General features: G+C 49.3%; 2 protein-coding genes across 3 annotated transcripts in view; one reads left to right on the forward strand and one right to left on the reverse strand.

Annotated features, from left to right (window-relative positions):
- Window positions 1-25,070, forward strand: part of PADI2 (peptidyl arginine deiminase 2) — a 651,199-nt gene that overhangs the window by 455,985 nt on the left and 170,144 nt on the right. The window lies entirely within an intron of this gene.
- Window positions 99-25,070, reverse strand: part of PADI1 (peptidyl arginine deiminase 1) — a 40,167-nt gene continuing 15,195 nt past the window's right edge. The window contains exons 2-16 of the mRNA XM_049772020.1: window positions 20,586-20,766; window positions 19,468-19,540; window positions 18,872-18,936; window positions 17,160-17,277; window positions 16,916-17,041; window positions 14,652-14,824; window positions 14,401-14,504; window positions 13,299-13,422; window positions 12,613-12,720; window positions 11,032-11,183; window positions 4,894-5,038; window positions 3,999-4,092; window positions 3,003-3,082; window positions 2,174-2,299; window positions 99-332 (exon numbers count right to left, since the gene is read on the reverse strand). Coding sequence (XP_049627977.1) covers window positions 99-332; window positions 2,174-2,299; window positions 3,003-3,082; window positions 3,999-4,092; window positions 4,894-5,038; window positions 11,032-11,183; window positions 12,613-12,720; window positions 13,299-13,422; window positions 14,401-14,504; window positions 14,652-14,824; window positions 16,916-17,041; window positions 17,160-17,277; window positions 18,872-18,936; window positions 19,468-19,540; window positions 20,586-20,766 — 1,903 coding nt within the window. The remainder of the gene's footprint in view (window positions 333-2,173; window positions 2,300-3,002; window positions 3,083-3,998; window positions 4,093-4,893; window positions 5,039-11,031; window positions 11,184-12,612; window positions 12,721-13,298; window positions 13,423-14,400; window positions 14,505-14,651; window positions 14,825-16,915; window positions 17,042-17,159; window positions 17,278-18,871; window positions 18,937-19,467; window positions 19,541-20,585; window positions 20,767-25,070) is intronic.

Here is a 25,070-nt window from a genome sequence, read left to right on the forward strand (position 1 = left end):
GGTCGTGATGGAGACAGGGGTCAAGCTCCTGGCCCTCTCACCTTGGCTGGCTTCTTTGCTGGGTGAGCAGAGAGAATGGTAGGTGGGAGAGCAAATTTTCAGGGCACCACATGCCACCACTTGAAAGAGAAGGGTTTCCGTCGCACGTTGGTGCCACAATGAATCTCCCCCAGAAGCTCATGGTAGGACAAGTAGTCATCGATGAAGACACAGTGTAGGCCCAGCGGCTCAAGCAGCTCTCGCACCTTCTCCTCCAGGCAGCAGCGGCCATTGATGATGGGTCCGAAGGGTTTGGGTATGCCCAGGTACTGGCCTAGCACCACCATGTTCACCTGCACAGAAACAAGGCCAGGAGGAGAACAGGCTGACTGGATATGTGGTACCAAGGACCCTCTGGACTCTGACACTGAGACCTAACCTGGGGGACATGAGGGTTGGTGCTGAGAACCATCTGGGTCTCTGGTGCTGGTGATGTGGCTCAGCAACAGGGAACCTGCCTAGTATGCATGTGTTCCTGAACTCCATCCTGGTACCACAAAACCAACCAACCAAAACACAGAATAGAGAATTTAAGCAGAGTATAATGACTTTCCACTCCTCCCAGCTCCCAGCCCATAATCTGATGGTCAAAACAAAGAAAATTCAGGAATCTAAGGCAGCAGAGAGAAATGAATTCAAGACAAGAAAGCAGGATTACTGGTTTCTGTCAAATGGCCATGAACACCCACAAAAACTTTCTAGGAATTGGCATCATAGCCTCACCTGCTAATGCTTCCCCCACCTATCAGAAGTGTCCTATTCCAAAATTTTATTATTAGCATATGGTTTTATTATTATCTCCCAGAAATATGTGTAATGAATCTATATTTACGATTATGAACATACACACAAATCCACACATGCATACAGGCACACACAAGTATATGAACTCAAACATACACACATGTACTCATAGGCATAAATACACACACACACACACACACACACACACACACACTGGTAACACTGGCTGTGACTTTGTCCACCCCAGTGGTGTTCATCTTGGCAATGAAATCAGGAATCACCAGAGTTGCTGAGGTGATCATGGCAGAGATGGGGTGTGTGTTTGGGCTATATCCAATAGTACTGGGGTGGCAATATAGCAGGAGAATCAAGCCCAGGGCATCATACATGTTGGCCATGTGTTGCACCTCCCAAGCCCATCTTGAGGATCTTTCATGTGACAGTTAAACTGTCGCTAAGCCCATCCCTAACCCTAAATCTGGTACTCAGTTACCCTAGGGTATCTGCCAGGAAAGACTCCACCACAGCCCCTCTGAATTCTACTCCAGCTTCCAAGTGCCTATGAAGCAAAAGAGCCCTGCTAGGGCCTCTCAGAGGAGAGTCAGCCCCTACCCTCCTCAGAGCAACACCACCTCCCCAACTCTGGACTGGTGCAAAGACATGGATGCATGTTCAAGGTCTAGATGAGCAGAGAGGCTTTCCCATGCCAGGGACTCTTCACAGACCCCTGCTATCACCAAAACCCCACCATCCTTTCCCAAGGCCTAATGGGTACTTTGGGCTGGGACTGCACCGATAGCATCGCTCAGGTCCCGCCCAGTCACTTGGGTGAGATCACATCAGCTCATCTGCTTGTCAGCTGCCTGAGTGAATGAGTCAAACAAGCCACCACACTACCTGCCAGGCTCTGGAGCCCAGCTGGGAAGCAGCTAGAAGGGGACTGATTGGGCTGAGGGGCCAGATCAGGCTGCTGAGCCCAAAAACCAAAGCCTGCCATAGTTGGAGTCAACTCAACTTTTTCCAGTCAACTGGGGCTGGGGCCTCCTGATGGTGGGTGCTGCTCTTGGCAACCACGCATGAATTTGAGGAACACCCCCAGTTTCTGCACCCTACATGTCAGTAACTCCCTCTAGTTATGGCACTTGAAACTGCCAGGGCCCTAAGACATTCCACCAAGAAGCCCAAGGACTTAGACAGGAAGTTCAGGATTGCACACAGAACACACATACCAAGGACTGTCATGGATGGTTTGCAGTTTTCTCACTGCACAGGTTGTGGGAACAGATGTCTCTGCCCAGTTGCCCTTTCCCAGGAATGCCAGTGGACCCCCAGAATATGGCTAGGTGCCAGGGATGCTGGGAATAGAGATGTGCCTTCCTGCCTTGCTTACCATGTCAGGGAAAAAGGCTTCTGCATAGCTTCCCTTTACAGAGAAGAGCTGGGGGATATCGATAATGTCTTGCTCTGTCAGGCCCAGCTCCTGCTTCAGCACCTTCCGGTTCCAGTCGATGCATTTCTGGTGGGGGGAGAGCATTGGAGAGGCAGTGGGTTCCCAGAGAGACAGGAAGGACCAAGGGCCACTGAGATTAAATGCCACAGGCAAAACTCTCTACAGTACTGCCATAACTACTTCCTAAATAGGGAAACAGAGGCTGGTGTGCTTAGAACCTGGGCGGTTTCTGTTTGTTTGGGGGGAAAGAGTGGTGGAAGTGTTTGGAAGGTTTTGGGGACCTTGTCGAGAAATATTCAGGGCTTACTCTTGGCTCTGCACTCAGGGATCACTTCTAGCAGGGCTCAGGGAACCATATGGGATACTGCATTTGGGGGGAAAGTATGACCACCACTCTGTGCAAAACCCAGGGATCACGCCCAGCCCCAGGTCAGTGGCAGCTGTTCCCCTGGTTCTTTCTGACCTCTCATCCAGGAACCTCCTCTCCCCATCTCCTCACTCATGCCCACAAGGTCCCACATCCCCACCCCACCCTCCCCATTTTGCCAGACCTCTCAGAGAACTTCAGTTTTGTTCCTCAGAGCTCATGCCCCCCCCCCCAACCCAGTGAGGCTTTCCTCCTACTACCACTGGAGTCTGCCAGAGAGCTCGACTCTACCTCCTCCATTGGACAGGTCTCTGCAGCCCCCAGAGCTAAGCTCTCCTCCATCAACCCTTCCTGGGGCTCTCTGCAGTGTGAGAGTTCCCAAGAGCAGGCATCAACCCTTACCTGTGCATACTGACTGTCACTCTTTAGATCCCGGTCTGCCAGCATCTCATTAATGCTTTGATTCTTCTTGTGCCTTAGTCCTGCAAGAGGAAGAAGACAGGGGTGGACCCTGAGGGCTCTTGACTAGATCTATCCTGGGGCCAGGGCTGCCTCATTCAGGCTGGGATGATGCTCTCATTTCAGGGTCGGATATAGGAAACCTTTCAGGGACCAGACCAAAGGGACTTCAAGCTCTGAACCTAATGATCCCAGTTCAACAGCCACCCTGGAATCACCTCCATGCATCCCACTCAGTTCATGATTGACCCTGAAGACGTTGCTAAAGGGTTTCATTGTAACCCCAGTGCCCAAAAGGGCACTCAGAGATATGAGAAATTTCATGGCCTGGATAAACATGGCCTGGATCTTACAGCCTGCAAGTGGCCAGTGAGCCCAGAATCTAAATAGGCCCAGTGTTTCATGCCAAGGATGACACCCCTCTCTGTCTTTGACCTCATCCTCAGGACACTATAGTTTGGTGAGTTCAGAAAGATCATCCAACTTTAGGAGAGGTGTCAGACCCCAGAGCAGGGAACAATGGGGCTGCTGACCACCTGTTTGGCTGCTCTCCTGCCCTGTACTGCAGGCTGCAGAGCCCCAGGCAAGCCACTTTTCTCCAAGACTCTTCCTACATACAGGTACAAGGGAGTGGGCGGAGATGAGACAAGGTGAGTGAGAATGCGAGAGTGCCCCAGGCACACTGGCCCAGGCTCCCATGGCTTCCTGGCCCCGTCCTCTCTTGGGATGTGGCCAGTTCAGACGCTCATCACAGCGGGGGAAGTTCTCCCTTGCAGATGCCAGGATTGGTCCAGTGAAGTCCCAGCTGCCTTGCCCTGACCCCAAGCAGGGAGATCTGTGAGCTGAGAGACTCACAATAAACTATGAGGTGGGCACCTATGGCAGGCCATTAGAGGTAGCCCCTACCCCCACCAGAGGGTCCAGGTCACTGACACTCACCATCAAACTGGGCTGCATGGCCATGACCCTCCTCTTTCTTCTCTTGGAAGAGTTTAAGACAGGCGTTGGGGCTGGCCAGAAGCAGCCGGAAGCCCTAGCACAGAAGGGGGAGAAGGAGGCAGGAGACACCAAACTCAGAAGAAGTCTGAGTTCACTTGGAAACACCCACCAGCCACCAGAACTATCAGAAATGTTCTCTCTAGTTCTATAAGCTGGCAGCTGCCTCCAGGCCATTTCCAGTGAGTTCAGCCTCCCTCAACCCCAGGTGACAGCTCTTTGAGGGTCTTGTCCTCCAATCAAGGCAAGATGGCAGCTTCAGCTGTCTAGACTTAATTCTTCCTTTCTGCCTGGGAGTCAGTTTCTATTTATAAAGTGGGTCAATACTGAAAACCAACTCATAGAGTTGCAGAGGATTGAGAAATTAAAACAGAGACTCTCATAGGTGCTCTCTATTTACAATCCTTTTATATTGATTATTATTATTAACAATAATAATATTTGGTTTGGGGCTACACCCATTGGTGCTCCTGGCAGAGGTTGGGGGGACCATATATGGTGCCAGGGATTTACTCCTGGTTGGCCACATATGACCTATAGGCAAGGTCAGCTCCTTATCTGATGTGCTATCTCCCTGCTCCCCACCCCCAAGTTTCCTGTCCTTAGAATCATCCCTGGGTCTCTACTGAGGAGTATCAGTGCAAGGGAATAAATGGACTCCTGACCCAGGCTCCAGGCTCCTGTCCCAAGCTCTGATTTCCTCCGAGAATCCCTGCATGAATTCTCCAGGCATACTATGGGCACAGGCATTGAACAGGATTAAATGGCTGCACCCTATTCTGTCCTGACATCAGGAAGGGGCAGAGGTAGCTCGCTGGAGGAGAGAAGGGAAGTGTACCTTTTGGTCTGAGGTTGGCACGAAGCTCAGGAACTCATCCACATGGCCCACAGAGAGCCAGTCGGAGTAGAGCTCCACAGGTGCCTGCACCTGCTGGGCCCTCAGGAACTCACGCACCACCTTGGCCATCCGACGTCCACCAGACCTGCCCAAGGGGTGGGAATGTTCGGGTGCTTAAGTACACTGGACACCATCCGCACTTCCTGCACCTCACCCATTGCCCAGTATATGAACTGGGTTCTTCTTGGTCATTATGTCCTGGCCATAGTCCTCCAGCCCACCCATCCCACCTCTGTGCTTTTCACAGCTCACAGTTAATTCTGATCTAAACCCAGAGAATTATTCCCCCACCACACCTTTCAAGCAGAGAGTCCCAAATTTATTATGTCTACTTCCCCCTTTCCAGATTAAATACTGATTTGGGATGGAAAGCAGGTTAACGCATTTGTCTTGCATGAGGCTAACCCAACTTTGATCCCTGGCATCTCTAATGATCCCTCAAGCACTGCCAGGAGTGATTCCTGAGTGCAGAGGTAGGAGTAACCTCTGAACATTGCTGGATGCAGCCCCCAAACAAACAAACAGAAAAAAATTCTTCATAACCTCTAAAGATCTACCTTCTTCAAGAGAACAGGTGGAAAGTACCTCCTGACTTCAATTTACCCCAAAGCTACTGTTGTATTTCTAGGCAATGCCACACCCTCCCACACCCATACCCACACCTGGAATGGAGAATATCCCCCATTTGGGAAATACTGCCCTGGCACAGGGCTTCTAAAAAATCTTTATTTTAGTGAAGTGAGGAAGTTTATACTGAATGAAACATGCTTGCAGAGATGTGAGGGGAGATAAAAGGGGGAATATGTATTCAAGAGAAAATACAGGCAGCTAAAGGTAGAGAGAAACAAGCAAGAGAGATCTGTGTTCATGGGCTGGCATGGACTTGAAGAGCAAGCCTACTATGTTTTGGATGGTTGATTTTATTGGTTTTGGCCATATCTGCCAGGGCTTACTTCTGACTCCTAGAGAGACTGGTTGGGGGACCAAGCAGACCTGGGGAATCAAACAGGGACATCATCTCTTAGCCCATTTTATTTATTTATTTGTTGGGGGACTCTGCCTAGCAGTGCTCATGACTTAGACTTGGCTCTGTGCTCAGGGATCACTCCTGATGTGCTCAAGGTATCATAGCTGACATCAGGGATCTAATCAGGATTGGAGGGATGCAAGGCAAACACCTTACCAAATAAATGTCCTAATTCATTTTCTCCCCATGACCCTTGTTCCCCCAAGAAATGCAACCTGGACATATCATGGCAGAAACACCTCATATCCATGATACCATCGAGTCTGAAATGCTTTGGGTTCTTGCACTTTCAATGAGTGGCCAGGTTTTCATGATCCCGTATCAGTTATGTCACTTGGTTCTAAGAAGTGACCCACAATTGAATCAGACTCTGGGCTGGGGATTTGCTCAATGATAAATGTTGGCCCAGCATGTGTGATGCAATGGTTTCTACCCTAAAAAATAAAAATAGGGCCCGGAGAGATAGCACAGTGGTGTTTGCCTTGCAAGCAGCCGATCCAGGACCTAAGGTGGTTGGTTCAAATCCCGGTGTCCCATATGGTCCCCCATGCCTGCCAGGAGCTATTTCTGAGCAGACAGCCAGGAGTGACCCCTGAGCACTGCCGGGTGTGGCCCAAAAACCAAAAAATAAATAAATAAATAAATAAAAATAAAAATAATTAAACAAATACAAATAAAAATACAAAAACACTAAAGTATCCTCCTGGACCTGGAAGCTCCTCCCACCTCCACAAAGATCCTCTATCATAGCCCAGCTCGTAGCGGTGGCCCCTCACTTAAGATGCTCTGAGTTGACTGGCCTTGGTAAGCTCCTGCTTCAGTGTCAAAGTGTAAGATGGAGGGGCCGGGAAGATGGCGTTAGAGGTAAGGTGTCTGCCTTGCAAGCGCTAGCGTAGGATGGACCGTGGTTCAATCCTCCTGCGTTCCATATGGTCCCCACAAGCCAGGAGTGATTTCTGAGCGCAGAGCCAGGAGTAACCCCTGAGCTTCAAAAGGGTGTGGCCCAAAAAAAACAAAACAAAAAAAAGTGTAAGATGGAAACATTGGGGCCAGATTCTGTTGTGTGTAAGGGGTGGGGGTTGTTTAAACTGAGAGTTCCCAGGCCCTCAGTCTCAGCATATCTCAGCCCTGGTTCCTCTGAGAGGATGCTCATATATATAGATCTGCAGCCTCATGAATCTCACACAAAGGTACCAGAGGTTTTTTGTGTTCAGTACCAACTATCTCTTCCTGAGCAGTTCCTGGGAATAATCCAGACCTCCCCTGCCATCTTTTATCAGCAGATCAAATTGGGGTGTCTTGCATGAGAAACAGAGAAGCCATTATGAATGTGTGCCATGGGTAAAGACATAAATCAAAATGTGGGCTTTCAGGACTTCTGGCACTTCTCTAGAAAAAAGGATGGGGCCCCAGGGCAGGAGACTGAAGCCAAGAAAGCTCAAGTAGGCATTTCCCAACTTTCCCTGGCACCAGTAACTATGTACAAACACATACTCAGGTGTGATCCCTGAGCACTGCACCGATTGTGACTCTAAAACAAAAGCCAAACAAAAGGTTTCCCCTGCTATATGACAGTAGATATGGTATGACTTCTGAGATTATTTCTGGAGTCTGGCTATCCAGAACATCTCAATATAAATGAATGGAGACTGTTTCCAGACCCCAAACATAACCTATTAAATCACCTCTAGGAGGAGCAATCTGAACTTGGATATTGGGACAAGACTGCACCAAGGCTGAGCCCCTGACTGCCACTTGTGTGGTTCTACCTTAAAAAGCACAGTGCAGTGCAGACTCTCCTTTCCTCTTTCTCTTCCTCCTCTTCCTCCTCCTTCTTCCTCCTCCTTCTTCCTTCATACTTTTCCACCACTGTCTGATCAGTGAAACCCCTTCCCCTAAGCAATCCCACTAAGAGGCCCCTCTGCCTTCCTTTCCTCCTCAATTATATAAGCAGAGATCATGTTTTTCTTTTAGAAAAATAAACCTCTCACACCTTTCACCCTGAGATGTGAATATTGCAATATTCTTACCATGACCTTTATGGCACCTATCTAGCCTCACAATATCTCTTTCATCCCACTTTCACTGCCTTTATCTTATGGGTTCTGTAGTACCTGGTTGGTCTCCTGCTGCTACTAAGTACTTTCATGTCTCAGGGCTTCCCCCACTGGCTGTCTTCTTTGCCTTCAAGAATTGTTGTCTACCATCTATGTCTTGAGTTTTTGGAATTGGCACTAATACCCTTGCCTCTCCCTTTGGCTCTTTAGCACTTGATCCAATGGGCACACTCTTGTTCAGTGTTCTAGTGATATTTCACTAGAATGTAAGACCCAGGGGACAAAACTTTTGTTTTTCTTCTCTGCTAGGTTCCCAGCCACTCTTATGTAAAGATTCCCAGACACAATTCACTCCATAGTATGTGGGGAGAAAGGAACTCTCATTCACTGATGGTGGGAATGCCGCCTAGTCCAGCCCTTATGGAAAACAATATGGAGGTTCCTCAAAAAACTGGAAATTGAGCTCCATTTGATCCAACTATACTACTCCTAGGGATATACCCTAGGAACACAAAAACAAAATACAAAAATTTATTTCTCACACCTATCTATATTCATCGCAGCACTATTTACAATAGCCAGACTCTGGAAACAAGCAAGATGCCCTTCAACAGATGAATGGCTAAAGAAACTGTGAAACATATACACAATGGAATATTATGCAGCCACCAGGAGAGATGAAGTCATGAAATTTTTCTATACATAGAAAGTGAGTGAAATAAGTCAGAGGGAGAGAATCAAAGAATAGTCTCACTTTGATCTATGTTTTTTTTTTTTTAAAAAGACAGTATTGTAATAATGCCCAGAGATGAAGGCCGAAAGGACTGGCTCATGATATGAAACTCACTCAAGTAGGGATGAGTGCAGTTAGAACACTAACAACTACCATGACAATGTTAATAAGTGAGAGAAGTAGAATGACTGCATAGAATACAGGCAAGTGGTGTGGATAGAGGGATATGGGGTGCATTGGTGGTGGGAATATTACACTGGTGAAAGGGGTGTTCTTTTTGTGACTAAAACCCAACTACCATCATGTTTGTTATCATGGTGTTTAAATTAAGATTAAAAAATAAAGTGAAATACTGAATACTATAAAAAAATCAATTCACTCCATAGCAATGCTGGAATATTCCATGTCTTAACAAACTGTCCATATCTTAGTGACTAGATGGGACCCCAGCATGCAATGGCACATGGCAACACTGATCTGACTAAAAATGAGAAGCACTACCACTGCATTCCTGGCATCTTAGCCACATGTTAATAATTTTAAAGACCTCTTTAAAAAGGGAAAAAGAAGGGCTAGAGCAATAGCACAGAGGGTAAAGTATTTGTCTAGCATGCACTTGGCAAATTTGGGTTCAATATCCAGCAGCCCATGTGGTCCTCCAGGCAACACCATGAGTGATTCCTGAGTGCATAACCAGGAGTAACCCTTGAGCACCCATCGGTATGATACCCACCCACCCCCCAAAAAAAAGAAGAGGAAAAAAGGGGCCTGAGCGATAGCAAAACGGTAGGATGTTTGCCTTGCAAGTGGCCAACCCAGGACAGATGTGGGTTGGGTTCCCAGCATCCTATTTGTTTTCTCAGCCTGCCAGGAGTGATTTCTGAGCACAGAGCCAGGATTGACCCCTGAGCATTGCCAGGTGTGGCCCAAAAAAATCTAAATAAATAAATGTTTAAAAAAGAAGAAGAAGAAGAAGAAGAAGAAGAAGAAGAAGAAGAAGAAGAAGAAGAAGAAGAAGAAGAAGAAGAAGAAGAAGAAGAAGAAGAAGAAGAAGAAGAAGAAGAAGAAGAAGAAGAAGAAGAAGAAGAGAAGAAGAAGAAGAAGAAGAAGAAGAAGAAGAAGAAGAAGAAGAAGAAGAAGAAGAAGAAGAAATAAAAAAGAAGTGAAATAAGTAAATAAGTTCAATAGTAGTTGGGGCTGGAAGATAGTACAAAGAGTGACAGCATACACCCTCTGGAGGCATCACAGCAGGCTGTGTTTCACCAAAGCCTCTACCAGGAGGAGGCAGCCTTGCTTAAAGGATGGTTTGAATGTGGGGATCAGGGCAGGGAAATTCACTCAATCAGCAGCTTCTCTGCACAACTGGGTTATATCCTTCACACACACGTTTTACACCCCTTCTTTAAGCGTCACACAGAAGGAGGGGGAAGAGGAGAGGGAGGAAGAGAAAGAGGAGAAGAAATGGCAGAGGTGGAGATCCCAAGTAAGCAAAAAGTAGATGGGCTTTTGTGGTGCATCTACTGTGAGCCAGCCTGAGGTTGCTGGAATTGAGTATGTTCTTACACAGCAAGTCCTAATAGTAGCTTTTGGGGTGTGTGTAGGGGGTCATATCCAGAGATGCTCAGGGGTGATTCACAGCTTCAGGAGATGCCATCTGAGGTGCTTCGGGAACCATGTGGTGCCAGAGATCAAACCTAGTCCCATATGCAAATCCTGAGCTCCAGCCCAATGAGCTCTCTCGCCTCTGGCAGTGGCTGTTTTCAATAAAGTCAGCAAGTGTCACCTACATCAGTGCTTCTGAGAGGAGCAGAGGATAGTGAGTGTTGAGGCCTAGATACACTCCCCAACTACCAGCCAGTTCAAAGGACAAGAGGCCACTGGCTTGGGAGTTTCCATTAAAATTCTCAGAAGATTCCTTACTGGGGCCAAAGCAATAGACTGTGATAGAGCGTTTGCCTTGCACCTGGCCGATCTGGGATGGACCCAGATCCATCCCAGTATTCCATATGGTCCCTCGAGCCTGCCAGGAGCTATTTCTGAGTGCAGAGCTAGGAATAATCCCTGAGCACTTCTGGGTGTGGCCCCCACAAAAAATCTCAGAAGATTCTCAGAGTTAAGACTCAAGGCCTCTCAGTTTCTTCTCTGGAGTGCATGCAGGTAGTCAAGATGGGCTCTTGGGCTGGAGACTCATGTGTGGAGCAGCAGTTGGAGGAGAAAACTGTTGGGGAGTCTCCCCCACCAGTGTTCCCCAATCCTCTTACCTGGGAAAACTGTTGCCGATGAGGATCCGGCCCAGGGGATACTCCTTGCCACCCACGGTGACTGGAGGGCTGACATCCAGGTTGCCAAAGGAGTCGAGGCCAGAAGGGCCCGCAAATGGTATCTCTCGAGTTACATACCCAAAGTCAGGGCCCTAGGAGAGGATCAGGAAGACACCCCCCCCCAAAAGGAGGGGTCAGTTAGGACAAGAAGAGGAAGTTCTTAATGGAGGAGGTGATGCTAGCTGGGGATTTCACCCCTTGACAAACAGCCTCTGTTCACATTTCAATCTCTCCCTCTCTCTTCTCTCTCAATCTCTCCCCCTCTCCAATTAGCCCAGTAACCCCAGTAACCCCAAATATATATATAATATAATATATATAAATATATATAACCCCAAATATATGGCCCAGTATAAATGCCATCAAATTCCAAGAACCAAGAACCAAATAGTAACAGAAAAGTTCCCAAATGTTCGGAAATCAGACCATGAGTGCCCCGGGCAGAACCCCTGGTGGAAACCAGGTGGTGCTTGGAAAGCAAGAAGGATCCATGCCCAATCCATTACCCCTGTGCAGTGCCATGGAGCATGCACCAGGAATGGGTGTCACCACCAACATAAATCTTAGGAGGAAAAGAGTCTGAAAGGGCTTAGCTTCCATGTCCAGCTAGAAAAAGCACCACCGACTAAACCCAGAGAAAGGAGGAGAAATGCTCCAGAGGTAGCAGAAACCAGTGCGAGGGCCCTGGCCAGGTTCTGGCCAGGTCCAGGAGGACTCACCCTGCCAGAGTCACTGTCATTTCCACAGGGACTCGACACTGAGCCCTCCAGGTTGGGATGAATGTCCTGTGTGCCCATAAGCTCCCGGCCTTGCCCATACCAACCCTCACCCGGACACTGGGCATTGTTCAGGAAGTGTCGATAGGGGGCCAGAGAAGGTCGGTAAATAGGTAGAGACCATGAGCTTCAGGACTCACCTCAAAAAGTAGAGTGGTTAAGCATAGGGACCAACGAGCAGTCCCTCTTTGGTTTGCATCTTGGTGCCACCAATGACCTACTGTGTAGCCTTGAGCAAGTTATTTAAACCTCTGAGCCTCCATAAACATGGAATACATATAGTCTTATCCATAGGATAGTCCACTATGTAACGTGGATTAAATAAAGAACCAGGTAAAGTTAGGAGAGAGTCCTGACCTGGGGCTGGGGCAATCTCCCCAGAGCTGCTCTTAAATCCATCCTGCGCCAGGCACCCAAAAGACACTCAAAAACATTTACTACTAAACAGGGGGCCTGAGCCACACCTACATAAAAGCAAAAGCTATATGGTCTCATGCCAGGGAGCATCTCCCCAAAGCAATCTGGTATCCCCAAGGCTGACCCTGGTTCAGAAGCACCCCAACCTCCAGGCTGTGACTAAATCAGTTTCTCCAGGCTGACCTCCCAGTGATTCGCAATCACACAGTTCCACATAGCCTCCCTCTGTACCCTACTGATCAGTCCTCCTTTGTCCTCCCAGTAACCACAAAAGACCTGAAACCAGGCTTGCTAGAAGCTCCCATGGCTCTTGCATTCTGCCACATACCAGGATCTTCTTATATGGGAAATCCTTCAGGCCTCTGTTTCGGGGAGAGTCAAAGACTACGGGGATGGATTTGTGAGGGGCTTCAATATAGCCAAACTCCATCTCGTCCTGGTGGGTAGGGAGGAGAGGACCACAGTGACTTCTCAGCTTGCTTTGCACAATGGGGTAACCCCTTGCCAGACCTGGGCCAGGCCAGGTCAGCAAATCTGCCCCAAGATCCAAGGCAAGACAGGGGAGAGGTGCTTTGGGGTGTTTCATCTGCCTGGAGCCAAAAATTTCTAGGAAAGCAGGAGAGACTCAGCTGATAAAAGTTAATGGAGGGGCTAAAGTGATAGCACAGCAAAGAAGGTATTTGCCTTGCATGCAGCTGACCCGGGTTCGTTCTCCTACATCTCAGACGATGCCCCAAGCACCACCAGAAATGATACTTGAGTGCAGAGCAAGGAGTAACCCCTGTATATCTCCAGGTATGGTCCCAAAACAAAAAAGCTAATGGAAGAGTGTTTCCCTACACTGATACACTGCAAGCACCCCAGTCCTGGGTCTGGGCACCCAGTGGCCTAGCTTCTCTAGGGAGACTGGTTACCCATGTGAATAGGCAGCCCCTTACCCACAGCTAGGGTGCAGGCTGGGGGTGCTAGCCTGTTGGGCTGTGCCCACTCTCCCCTGGTTCCTCAGACACCCACCTGAATCCAACGGTCGTTTCTGTTTTCAGTCCATGGGCAGACAATGAGCTTGCACCTGGTTTTCTGGGCCAGGTCATCCATGTGTACCAGAAACTTCTCATTGGGGCCATGGGAGTCGATTACACTGAAAGACACAGGAGGATAGGAGAGAGGTGGGGTCTAGAGGGGTCAGTTTCCCACATCTTGTGGGAACTTAATTCCTTCTTTTTTGCATTTTTTGGGGGGAAGGGGAGACACACCTGACTCTACTCAGGAATCACTCCTGGGAGAGCTCAGAAGTGATCACGTATGGGATGTGTGTGTATGGGGGCGGTGTCAAACCTGGATTGGGCATTTGCAAGGCAAGCACCTTACTTGTTTTACTATCGCTCCAGCCCTCACGTGAGATCTTGAGGGCAACAAGCCCAGGAACATGATCCCAGAGTGGAACAGCCATGGAGGACAGACCTGGAAACTGACTCTCACTGATAGGGGTCAATTGGAGGCTGACAGTCCAGTCCCCTCTTGATCCACACAGTGGACTAAACAGGTGGTCTGGTTGGGGCTGTGAGTACTCAGCAAGAGCACACAACCTTCTTTTTTTTTTTTTTTTTTGCTTGTTTGTTTTTTGTTGGAATGGGGGCACACTTGGTGGTGCTCAGAGGTTACTCCTGGCTTTGTGTTCAGAAATCACCCCTGGCAGGCTCAGGGGATCATATGGGATGCCAGGAATCGAACCAGGGTCTGTCCCAGGTCAGCCACATGTAAGGCAAACGCTCTACCACTGTGCTATCACTCCAGCCCCAGACCACAATCTTCTGAATCTTTGACTTTTGTCCCAAGCCACCTCTGTCCCTTCGCACTATTCTGACCGATGACACCACAGCCTACCATGGACTCGTCCCAGGGACCTCCTAGATCAGGATGTTGGTGGGAAGCTCAGGGAAACTCCTACCCCACATCCCCTGGACAAGGCAGCTGGAGTTGACGATCCTGGGCTTAGCTTCTCAGTGCAGGAGGGACCAGCCTGCCTAGACAGCATCCAGCTTGCCCCATGGGTGCTCCCTATGAAATCTAGCTCTACATTCAGATTCTTTCCCTCTGGCAGGAGTGGGGGGCTCACCTGCAAACATACAGCTCCAGGGGTGGCTGGGTGTTGGGGGTCATGATCCAGGGGGCCATGCGGAAGGTCACAGTGTCTGTGAAAAGTGGTACTTCGGGGTGGGACTGTGGGGGAAATGAACACTCAGAAAACCTCGAGATAGACCCCTCAGCCCTCCAGAGCCCCCTAGTCACTGAGCACGGAGCCTCCAAACAGATGCCCCAAGTCCACCAGGAGCCCCCTCCCTTGCCAGCTCCCCAGATTCTACAAACCCCCGTATCTATCAGGCTGACGCTGAGGGAGACCAGGCCCACGAAGTCGGCATCGGGAAAGGTGAGCCCCTCCACATAGAAGTGTATCTCCTGCTCTCCCGGCTGCCGCTCCACTTCGTAGGACAGACGTTGGGGCCCCAGCACCTGTTTGTAGTCTGAGAGATGGTTCCCACCTAGGGGGACCAGAGGCATGACCAGTGCTGGCATGGAGAATCCTGGGTACAGCCTCCCCTGCATCCTTGGGGCTTCTCTCCAGTTCTGCCAAGTGCTAGCTGTTAACATTGGCTCAGAGATCTAACCTCTCTGAGCTTCTGTTTGACCTGGGTATAAACAGACACTCCTAGGGTTACAGGCAGCCCGAGAACAGGTGAGTTCCTAAAGCAGTTGGCACAAAAGGTAAAGCAAACAGTCATGCATTTGATCAATAACTGAACGGCAAAACAAGAGGTACCGTCTTTATGTCATGGAAGATTATTCATCCACGGGAAGGACTGAAGAGATGACCCTTTGAGACATGACACTAAGTGAAAACAGTCAGATTTGTTCTATGATCCAGAGAAAATGAATGCCAGAGCCAGCAGCAGATTAGTGCTCGCCAGGGGTCGGGGGCGGAGATGTAGAGTGAGTGACTGCTAATGGTTTCAGAGATTTCTTTGGGGTGATGACAGTGTCTTGGAATTTGAGATGCTCATTGCACAACATCAAGAGAGGTACAATCTGGGCCCGGAGAGATAGCACAGTGGCGTTTTCCTTGCAAGCAGCCGATCCAGGACCAAAAGGTGGTTGGTTCAAATTCCGGTGTCCCATATGGTCCCTTGTGCCTGCCAGGAGCTATTTCTGAGCAGACAGCCAGGAGTAACCCCTGAGCACCGCTGGGTGTGACCCAAAAACCAAAAAAAAAAAAAAAAAAAAAAAAGAGAGAGGTACAATCTGCCCCTCAATTGTTTCTTTCTTATACAAAATGATTTATTTTATAAAAGGTGAATCTTAATGAAGTTTCCTTGGGCTTCCCTTGCAGTGTTAAAGATGGCCCTAGGGACCACACCAGAAATGTGCAGCCAACCAGGCTGGTCTGTGCAATGCTCAGGCCCAGTGCACCAGTGCCAGGGGCCACTGGGACCATAAACCTGCAAAGCTGCAAGGGGCCATGAGGTGCAGGACATGGAAGTTGGGTCTCATGCCTGCAAGGCATGCATCCTAGCCCCTCAGCTAACACCCCTCCCAACCTCCATTTTAGTTTATTTCTTTTTTAAAAGCACATCTCTGTCCTGTCCCCTTCTCTCCACTCCCGAGGGTCACTGGGGAGGAGCCCAGGCCCCTCTTAGCCATGACACATCTCCTTAGATAGGGAGTCTCTGCTGGTGGTCTGAGACCATGGGAAGCTTCTTCAAGGTGGAAAGGTGGGAGGGAAGGCAGCTCTGGTTCCTGGCAGGTGCCTGGCCAGAAGAACCAGTTCCAGGGCAACATGAGCAGAAGTGAAGAGGAAGCAGGCAAGGGTTCTCCTGGTCTCTTAGTGTTTGTGGCAATGGCCTTTAGGTTCCAAACAGTTAAACATAACAGTCAAGCTCTGATAACAGGCCTGGAGGGTCTCACTCAGCCAAGCTCCTAGATCACCCCACCCCACCTAGACCTTGCCCAGGGGTATGGGGAGCTCTTACTAGGATGACTGACCAGAGAAGAGAGTTAGTAGTGGAAAGAGAAGGGGTTCTGGTACCCCCAGAGGAGAGTTTTAATGCCTGGACCACTCCCAATTTATTGCGTGAAAGAGAGGATTCTTGTGTCTGAGTCTCAGTTTTCAGTTCTGTACAATGGGACACATTTTCAAACCTCCTTCAGAGTAAAGTACTACACACTGAGTGGATGCTATGTAGCAATGTAGGGAAAATTTGCCAAAGGTGATGAGGGGAATGGCTCAAAGGATTGGCACTCAGGCTTTGCAAGTAGGAGGCTAGATTTGATCCCTGATCCCAGGACTGAGTAGTTCTCCAAACATGACCAGGTGTGGTTCTTTCCCACCCTCTCTGCAAATGATGAAAAGAAGGAAGGTCATGGAAAATGAGAGTTTCATCATATAGCTCAGCGTCTGAGCACCTGCCTTGCCTTGTGAGACCCTGAGTTTTATCCCCAGTGCCACAATTTGTGTGACCCCAGCACAGAAACAAATTGTGTGACCCTCAGACACTAGCACACCAATTTCAAATTAATAAGCGTTATGGGATACAGAATGTGGAGCCAGGAGGGAAAGACTCTGCCAGGACACTCACCCCTGGCACAGAAGACCCCCACTCTCTTGGCATCAGAGAACGGCACATTCAGGACCAGCTTGTGGCTCTCGAAGAGTTGGTCTGGCCCTGCACAGGTCAGCACCATGGGGGACATGTCCTGTAGGTCTGGACAGATGGGGGTCCCAGGATGATGTTGGTTAAACCCCATTCTTGGGCTTCCTGCCCATCCTCCCAGGCCCTGAGCATACCACACTATGCTCCAAGCCTTCCTCCCATCACTCACCTTGCAGGGACATCAGCTTGCTGTTGGCAAGATCAAGCCCCTTGGACCTGGGACTGTCCCGGTCACAGTTCACCAGCAGGATGGCTCCAGAGCCCTTTGGCCCCCAGCTCCAGGATTTCTGCAGCAAAACAAGAATCCTCAGGGAGCCTGGGAATTTAAAGAGGGGTCCTCAAGTGGCTAGAGCTGGACACTGTTGTTTTGTATGGGCGCCACACCTAATGATGCCCAGGGATAACTCCTGGTTCTGTGCTCAGGAATCATCCCCCTGGTGATGCACAAGGGTCCATATAGATGCTGGGGATAGAACCTGGATCAGCCACTTGCCAGGCAAACACCCTAGCCACTGTGCTATCACTTCAGCCCCAGTACTGGAGGCTGTTAACTCAGGCATTGCATTCTGGAATTGTGTTAAGAATGAAAGATGGAATCTCCATTTCGAGCTGCCTACTTAGCTCTGTTTTGTGCAGCGAACAACCTGAGTAGCCATACACAGTGGCTCCACTTCTCCAAAACCATTACTGAACCTAGAAGTGGCCCTCACCTGACAACTGATTTTTGGACCTACCTGGGGGACAGAAGCTGCCTCCCTGAACTCAATGGGCCTGGAGAATTCCAGTCCTTTCCTGGGGCCTATGCTATAGATATATCCTGCAGGCTTGACTGAGGTAGGAGAGGGCTGGAGCACTCTCTCTGCTCATAGTGCTCTCAATACAGCCCTCTTCCACTTATATTGGGGCTCCCCAGGCAGTGCTCACTTTCCCCATTGCACGTTAAGAGGGAATAGGGGCCCAGAGAGATAGCACAGCGGCGTTTGCCTTGCAAGCAGCCGATCCAGGACCAAAGGTGGTTGGTTCGAATCCCGATGTCCCATAGGGTCCCCTGTGCCTGCCAGGAGCTATTTCTGAGCAGACAGCCAGGAGTAACCCCTGAGCACCGCTGGGTGTGGCCCAAAAAGCAAAAAAAAAAAAAAAAAAGAGGGAATAAAGACTCCAGAAAATGGTGTCCCCTCTTGCATCCTGTGGCTGGGAAAATACTTTTCACCTAGGTGGCACCCTACCTTCTCCTCTGGCTAAACACTGTCTGCATTAAGACCCAGGATATAAATTTGTATTCCTGCACCCACTCAGCCATCTTCACCAAACAACCTGTACAGTGAGTCCCCTGCACAACTCTCCATGACAACCTTCACCACCTGTCCTCAAAACCTGGTGGTTCAGAGATCTTCTGGAGATCCTTCCTCACAAACTAGACCATCTAACTTCCCCTGGACAGATCCCAGATGCTCTACAGCCATCCCAGCCTCCTCACTCCTCTGGGTCTCACTGACATGGACCACCAGGACTTCTTTACCAGAACCCTTACCTTCATGCCTTCTTTCAATGAATCATGCAACTTTTTTTTTTAATTAGCTCCCAGGTTTGAGAGCTCACAGTTAGCCCAGAAGATAGAAGAAGCAAGAGGACACAGAACCGATCCCAATTTCATGGTGGCACAGAGAAACTCAGCACAGAAGCCTGTCTTCCAAAGTGGCCCAGCACATACAACCCACATTGTAAGTAGCACCCATTAGTGCCATTTTCTTAGTCCTCTGCCACCAGGAGACCCCAGAGCCATGGACCCCATTCCAACTCCTCCTGGGGGGTTCATCCCAGCCATGACCCTGTCCTCCAAGGTCCTGAAGTCTGGCTATGTGGGTTCCAGGGGACTGTCACCTTGTCATCACCTTGACTTCTCTTCACTTTGCCTGTTCGGTTTGTGTCAACATCCAGGGAGATATCTGGAAAGGAAAGAATATGAGGGGGGTGGGAAGTTTTTTGAGCCCAGCCTCACACCCTAAGGCTCTTCCAAACCTATGTTCTAGAAACCAGGTGGTGTCTAGGAGACTCTTGGAGCAGCTGGAGGGACCTTAGACTCCATCTCTGAAACTCCTGTTGACCAGAGGAACTCATTTGTTCATCCTGGGGTCTGGCTGGATGTTGGGCACCAGGCCTGATGTTCTAGGGGCTGCCCTGCCCTGCAGGACCCTGCCTGCCCCTGAGGTTCCACTAAGGGGCTGGAGCAGCCTCGAGTTGGTTCCCATGAAGGTGCTGGCTGGGACTCAGGGTAAGGGTGACGCCATGGGGTCTGGCTTTTGACCCAGGGACAGTACAGCCTCTGGGTGTTTATCCAGAAGATTCATCTTCATCGCTAAAGACCCAGAGTTCTGGGAGGCCTATCAGTGAGAATGAGGAAGCTCCCTGCCACCTGCTCTAAGGGTGATGGAGACACTAGACCCTCATAAGGCAGGAGGGCCAGGGAAAGGACTTACCGACGCCTGTGAGGTAGAGCTCACTTCGACCCAGAGCACTGTCATCCTCCTGCTTGAAGTAGGACACCTTCACCTGTGGGGTATAATCAGATCTTTTGAGATGGCCCAGATGGGGGCACCAAGAACACCCCACCCCTGCCTGGATACCCCATCCTCCTAGCCCAACAAAGTACAAGCCCGCAGACTTCAGGGGGTGTTGAGGACCAAGGAAAGCACTTTGAGGTGAGGGATCTTAGTGGGCAGACAGGACCCAAAAAGTCCACGGATTTTTGTACAGAAAATGAAAGGGGAGGGGCTGGAGTGGTGGCACAACAGTAGGCTGTTTGCCTTGCATGCAGCTGACCTAGGATGGACGGTGATTGGTCCCATATGGTCCCCTAAGCCACGAGCGATTTCTGAGCACATAGCCAGGAGTAATCCCTGAGTATTACTGGGTGTGCCCCCCCAAAAAAAACCCAAAAAAAAACAAAATAAATGAAAGGGGGAGAAACAATGGCAGGGACCTCTGTGAAATGGGAACAGACCCCGCTCCCCAGGCTTATAATAACAGTAACCATGGAGCTTTCCAAGGGCTCAGAGTCCCTGTCACTGGTCTCTCTGAGACTTTCTAAGTGGCCCTGGAGCCCCAACAGACAGGAGTGTCCAGGGGGGAGGCCCCTAAAGGCCTCATCTGCATCTAAGAGGTGGAGGAGTTAGGCTGAGCCTCTCTTAGCTCCAGAGCCTCCCCTTCCCCCTGGAGGGAAGAAAGGCCCTGTCAGAGGGTGTGGGGGGCCTTTTAAGAGAAGGAGCATTTCCTGTAAAAAGAACTCTGCCCATCAGGTGTCTGCCATATCTGCAGCTCTGGCTTTCTGGCTGCATGGATTGATGAGGGTATGTGTGTGTGCATTTGAGGAGATATGTTGGCAAGCTGTGTTTACGTGTTTCCCGTTTGCCTGTTTGTGGGGCTTCAATCTAGGGTTGCAGGCTTGGGGGGGGTGTCTTCAGGCTTGGAGATATCTGTGACATTTTTTCAGGATGTGTTATGTGTATATCCAAGTCTGTGAGTTTCAGTTGAGTCAGAGTGATATGTGAGTGAGGTGAAAGAGGCAGCCCTTGGCCATGGGCGATTGATCTCTTACCTTAACGTCCCCTACGTTCTTGCTGGCTGTAGTCACAGAAACCACCACGTCCACGCTGGCCTCCAGGGGCCAGTGCTCCTGGTCGGTGGGTTTGGTCACCCTGGCAGGGTCATATACCACGAAGACCTTCGCCCCGGAACTCCCAGAGACTCTAAAGGTTCTGGCTCCCTTGGGGGCATGACTGACAGGAGGAGAGAAGAGAGAGGCTGAGATTCAGGGTAACTCCAGTGTGGTGGGGGGGTTCAGGCTGGCAGACCTCTATAACTTCTCCCTAACTGCTGGGTGGAAGGTAGTGCTGGCCAGTCGCCCAGCCTACCTGGGGTCCTGGGTTCTGTGCCAACTCGGCATTGATTCCCACAACATTTCCCCTCACTCTCGACTCCTCCATCTCCCTAACTATGATGTATACCCAGGTACACAAGGTAGAAGGGAAATAGGGAAGGACCATGCCCTGGTGCTTACCCTCCTCTCCACAGCATCCCGAAGCTCCAGAGCATAGAGACAAGTAAGGACTCACACTCAGTGAGTCTACATCATCATTCCTCAAGACTACAAGGGGGTCATTCCTGCTGATACCTCCAAATTCCCAATCCTGGGGGCCAGAGTGGTAATACAGCCAGAAAGGTGCTTTCCTGCATGCAACCAACTTGGGTTCAATCCCCAGCACAGTTTTTGGCTCCCTGAGTGCACCAGAAAAGATCCCTGAGCACAGAGCCTCCAGGAGTAAGCCCTGAGCACCACTAGGTGTGGTTCCCAAACCAAGATGAGGATGCTGGTTATGATAGTCATAATGTTTCCAAATTCCTGAGCCTGAGCCCAAAAGGCAATCACCACCCACATCTCAGCACGATACCTTTCCTCCAGCACCCACAACATTCCCAGCCCTTCCCCTCCACTTAATTCCTGAGTACTCCATACTTAGCACCCAGAAGTCTGCCCTGAGCTCCAGGCTCACAAGTAGAGGTTTCCTCACACTTTGAGCAAGACCATAGTGGCATATCAGGTCCCTCCCAACCTGCCCCTTTCATTCCCTATGCTCCTCCATATACACACTGCCCTGGGAACCCTTCTCTTCCTCCCAGTTCCCCAATTTTTCCTGTGATTCCATGAAGAAGCCAGGCTGCCTGCCTCAGCACCTTTGCACTGCCTGTTTCAACAGAGAACAAGCTTCCTGAAAGGGACACAGTTTTCTTCTCTGCAGGGATAATCAGGCCCAGCTTAGAGCAGGGGCCCTGCTTGATTGGTGCCAGAACTCACCCTTTCTGGCTGGGTACTACACCCTTTCTGGCTGGGTACTAGATACCCCAGAACTCAGATATCAGGGTAAGGGGAGGAGGAGGCTTCCACTGGCCAGCTGCAGCCTGGAGTCTCCTTCTACTACCAAAGACAGCAGCAAGGGAAGCACACAGAATTGTGTGGTGGTGGAGGGAACAGAGGTGAAGGGACGGGAGTAAAAAGAGGCTGGAGAAGTCTCCTCTTCCATAGTGGTAGTTCCTAGGACAGTTGGTACTTTAGATGTGAGCTGGTTTCTTAGGAGGTATCAGAATGGCCTGTGAGTTTATTGAGAACACAGGATGGCTGAGGCTTGGGGGTTAGGCTGGATCCCTGAGAGAAAGAAGGTGTAGGCCCTGTAAGGGGTGAGCTGTTGAAATAAGGGGGAACAGTGGCATTAGAGACCGTGCTGCCTTCCTGCTTTCAACCTGCCATGACTGAATCCACTCACCCCACCTCTAATCTATCCACACCTGCAAATGCGTAGCAGATTGTGACCCCAGATAGAGTCTTGACTGCTGCCCTACAGTGACCCTTGGCTCCACCCTGCAGTCTTACAACATTCTTCTGTCTCTTTTATCTTTCAGGGTCCTAGAAAATCTTTCCATGCTTTCTCTTCTCCCCATTTCCTGCTCCTTTCCCCTTTCCCCAGAAGAGCTCACCTCCTCCTGTCCACATGGCAGTGGCCACATGCATGTCTGAATGACTGTCCCCACCCTCCCTGAACTCCTGCCTTCTACTCCCTAGAGTACAGATGTGCTGCAAATATCACCTATTCAGAAAAACCTATCCTCTCTCCTTTCTCCAGCTCCCATTTTCAAAAAAATTCCTCAGAATTCACTTAATTCTTTCTTCCCACTGTCTCTTAAGATGCCCCTCGTCGGGCTCACTTGCCAGCCTGCCATTGTACCACAGTGTTACCAAATTCACAAGTATCATCTCTACTCCAGATGCCTTTGGCCCAAATGATCAGCTATTGTCCTTAAATCACTTTTCACCCAACCTTCATCACTTCCTTTTTTCTTTTAATCCTGGGCTGTCTTCTCTACTGCTTCTTTCTTAATCTCTATTTTCCTTCCCAGTCCTCCTGGCAGAGGCACCGCCAGATATAAGTAATCTGTAGTCACTAAGTCAGGGTGGAGAGGAATATATGCAGGTGTAAACATAATTATATATTTTAATGATGTATGTGATGTGTAGCACACAGCATCAAGTAATAGCACAGCATAAATTGTATTCTTATTGTCAAATTAGCTGCAAATTTTGGGCATCAATTAAAAACATTTTAATTCACAATGGAGCACTTTACAATGGTGGCCCCCAGAGGTGATATCATAGAGCAGAGGTGTGGACGCTAAATATATGATTTGGTGTTGTTTTGGTGTCAACACCCAGCTATGCTCAGCGTTTACTCCTGGCCCTATGCTCAGGTATCATTCCTGGAGAATTCAGGGAATAAAATGGGGGTGCCAGGAATCAAACCCAGGTTGGCCATGTACAAGGCAAGAGCCCTCCCTATCTACTGTACTATGACTTGAGTCCCTCACTTTAAAATATTTGAACAATGATGAAATCACTTAATACACATTTCTTTAGACTGTAGCACGGTCATTAAATAACAAGTCTCCATGTAATCCAGTGGTTCTGACAGCCAACCTAGAGTTGCTTGCAAATAGGATTCAGCAAATAAAATATCTCCAATCTGCTCATTCTCTCCGCAACAAATTGGTTGTGACATGAATGTTGACTGATATTCTCATCTCTGCTCAAGAGAAAGGTAAATGAAGCAATAAAGAAAAAAGGGTGAGGGAAATAGCTCATGGACTGAGTGCATGGTTCGTGCTACTGGATCTTTAAGGGGTAAGACTGCTATAAAATTCCCCCTGTAACTGTCAAAAGGGGAAGCCTGCTGGTTAGAAAGGGGGCCTAGGAAGAAACCAGGGGAGAGCCTGCAGGCCCCGGGGAGCTCAGGGCCCCTGGCCAAACCTAATAAGCATCAACCAGTTGCACCTTACTCTTCTCTCTTTCTCTCTCTGTGTCTCTCTCTGTCTTTCTGTGTCTCTGTCTCTGTCTCTCTCTATCACTCTCCCTCACTCATGAAGTGGTGTATCGGCACTAAGCAGTTTGGACCAGAAGCTCCAGCCCATCTTGCTCTCCTGTTCTCTCTCTCAAATGCCCTCCCCCTTGCAAACTTCAGGTGGAACAATAAAAGACTATATTTCTTCTTGTTGTTGTTCTTCTTGTTCTTGTTCTTCTTGTTCTTCTCCTCCTGCTCCTCCTCTTCCTCCTCCCCCTTATTTTTCTTCTTCTCTTCTTCCTCTTCTCCTTCCACTTCCTCCTCCTTCTTGATTTTCCTCCTCCTTCTTCTTCGTCCTTCCTCCTCCTCCTTCCTCCTCCTCCGCCTCTTCTTCCTTCTTCTTCATTCTCTTGCATGCTCTCTCTCTGTTTGTTTACATTTTGTTTCATCACAGTTTACATGCAGAATAACACACCAGGATAATTCCTGAGCACAGAGCCAGAAGTAATCCCTGAACATCTCTAGCTGTATCCCCAAAATCAATAAGAAAACGGACAAGACAAAGGGTCCCATTTGGGTAGAACCCACTTCCCAGCTACAGTCCACTGTCCACTGTTCTTGTAGCCTTCCTCACAGGGACTTTTAGGCTTCTCTCATGATGACTTCCAACAGGGAAAAGAAAATCCCATTTTTCAAATTTGCTGGACACAGACTCTGAATTCAGGATTCCCTCAGACATCAACATTGGATTTGATGAGAGTTGAGGCACTCAGGCGATCAAAAAGCCTCACTTTGATCTGTCTCACACAGCAGATCCAGTGGGCCCCAAACCCAGCCTGAGCTCTCCTCCAGTTCCAGATGTACCACTAGAACAGACACACTCTGCAGTTGGCAGATTCTGCTGCTGTGAAGCTGTGCCTGCTGATTCCCACCCTCCTGACTACCCTCTTAGTACCCAGGTGGATGCTGGTATAAATCTAAAGGAACACAAGACACACTTGTTCTACAGATAAGGACAAAGAAGTCAAGAACCATGCTCTGACTTTCTCAGGACAGTTTGATAGAGTTGGAACTTTGATCTGAATTTTCTGGCTCCCCAAGACTCTCTCTACACATCCAAAAGTTACCAGAGGCGAGCCCAAGGCACCCAGCAATTGTCAGAAGGGTTTTGAGCAGGTGCAAGCTTCCTGCTTCAT

This window comes from Suncus etruscus, chromosome 4 (assembly GCF_024139225.1).
Source record: "Suncus etruscus isolate mSunEtr1 chromosome 4, mSunEtr1.pri.cur, whole genome shotgun sequence".
Classification (NCBI taxonomy): Eukaryota; Metazoa; Chordata; class Mammalia; order Eulipotyphla; family Soricidae; genus Suncus; species Suncus etruscus.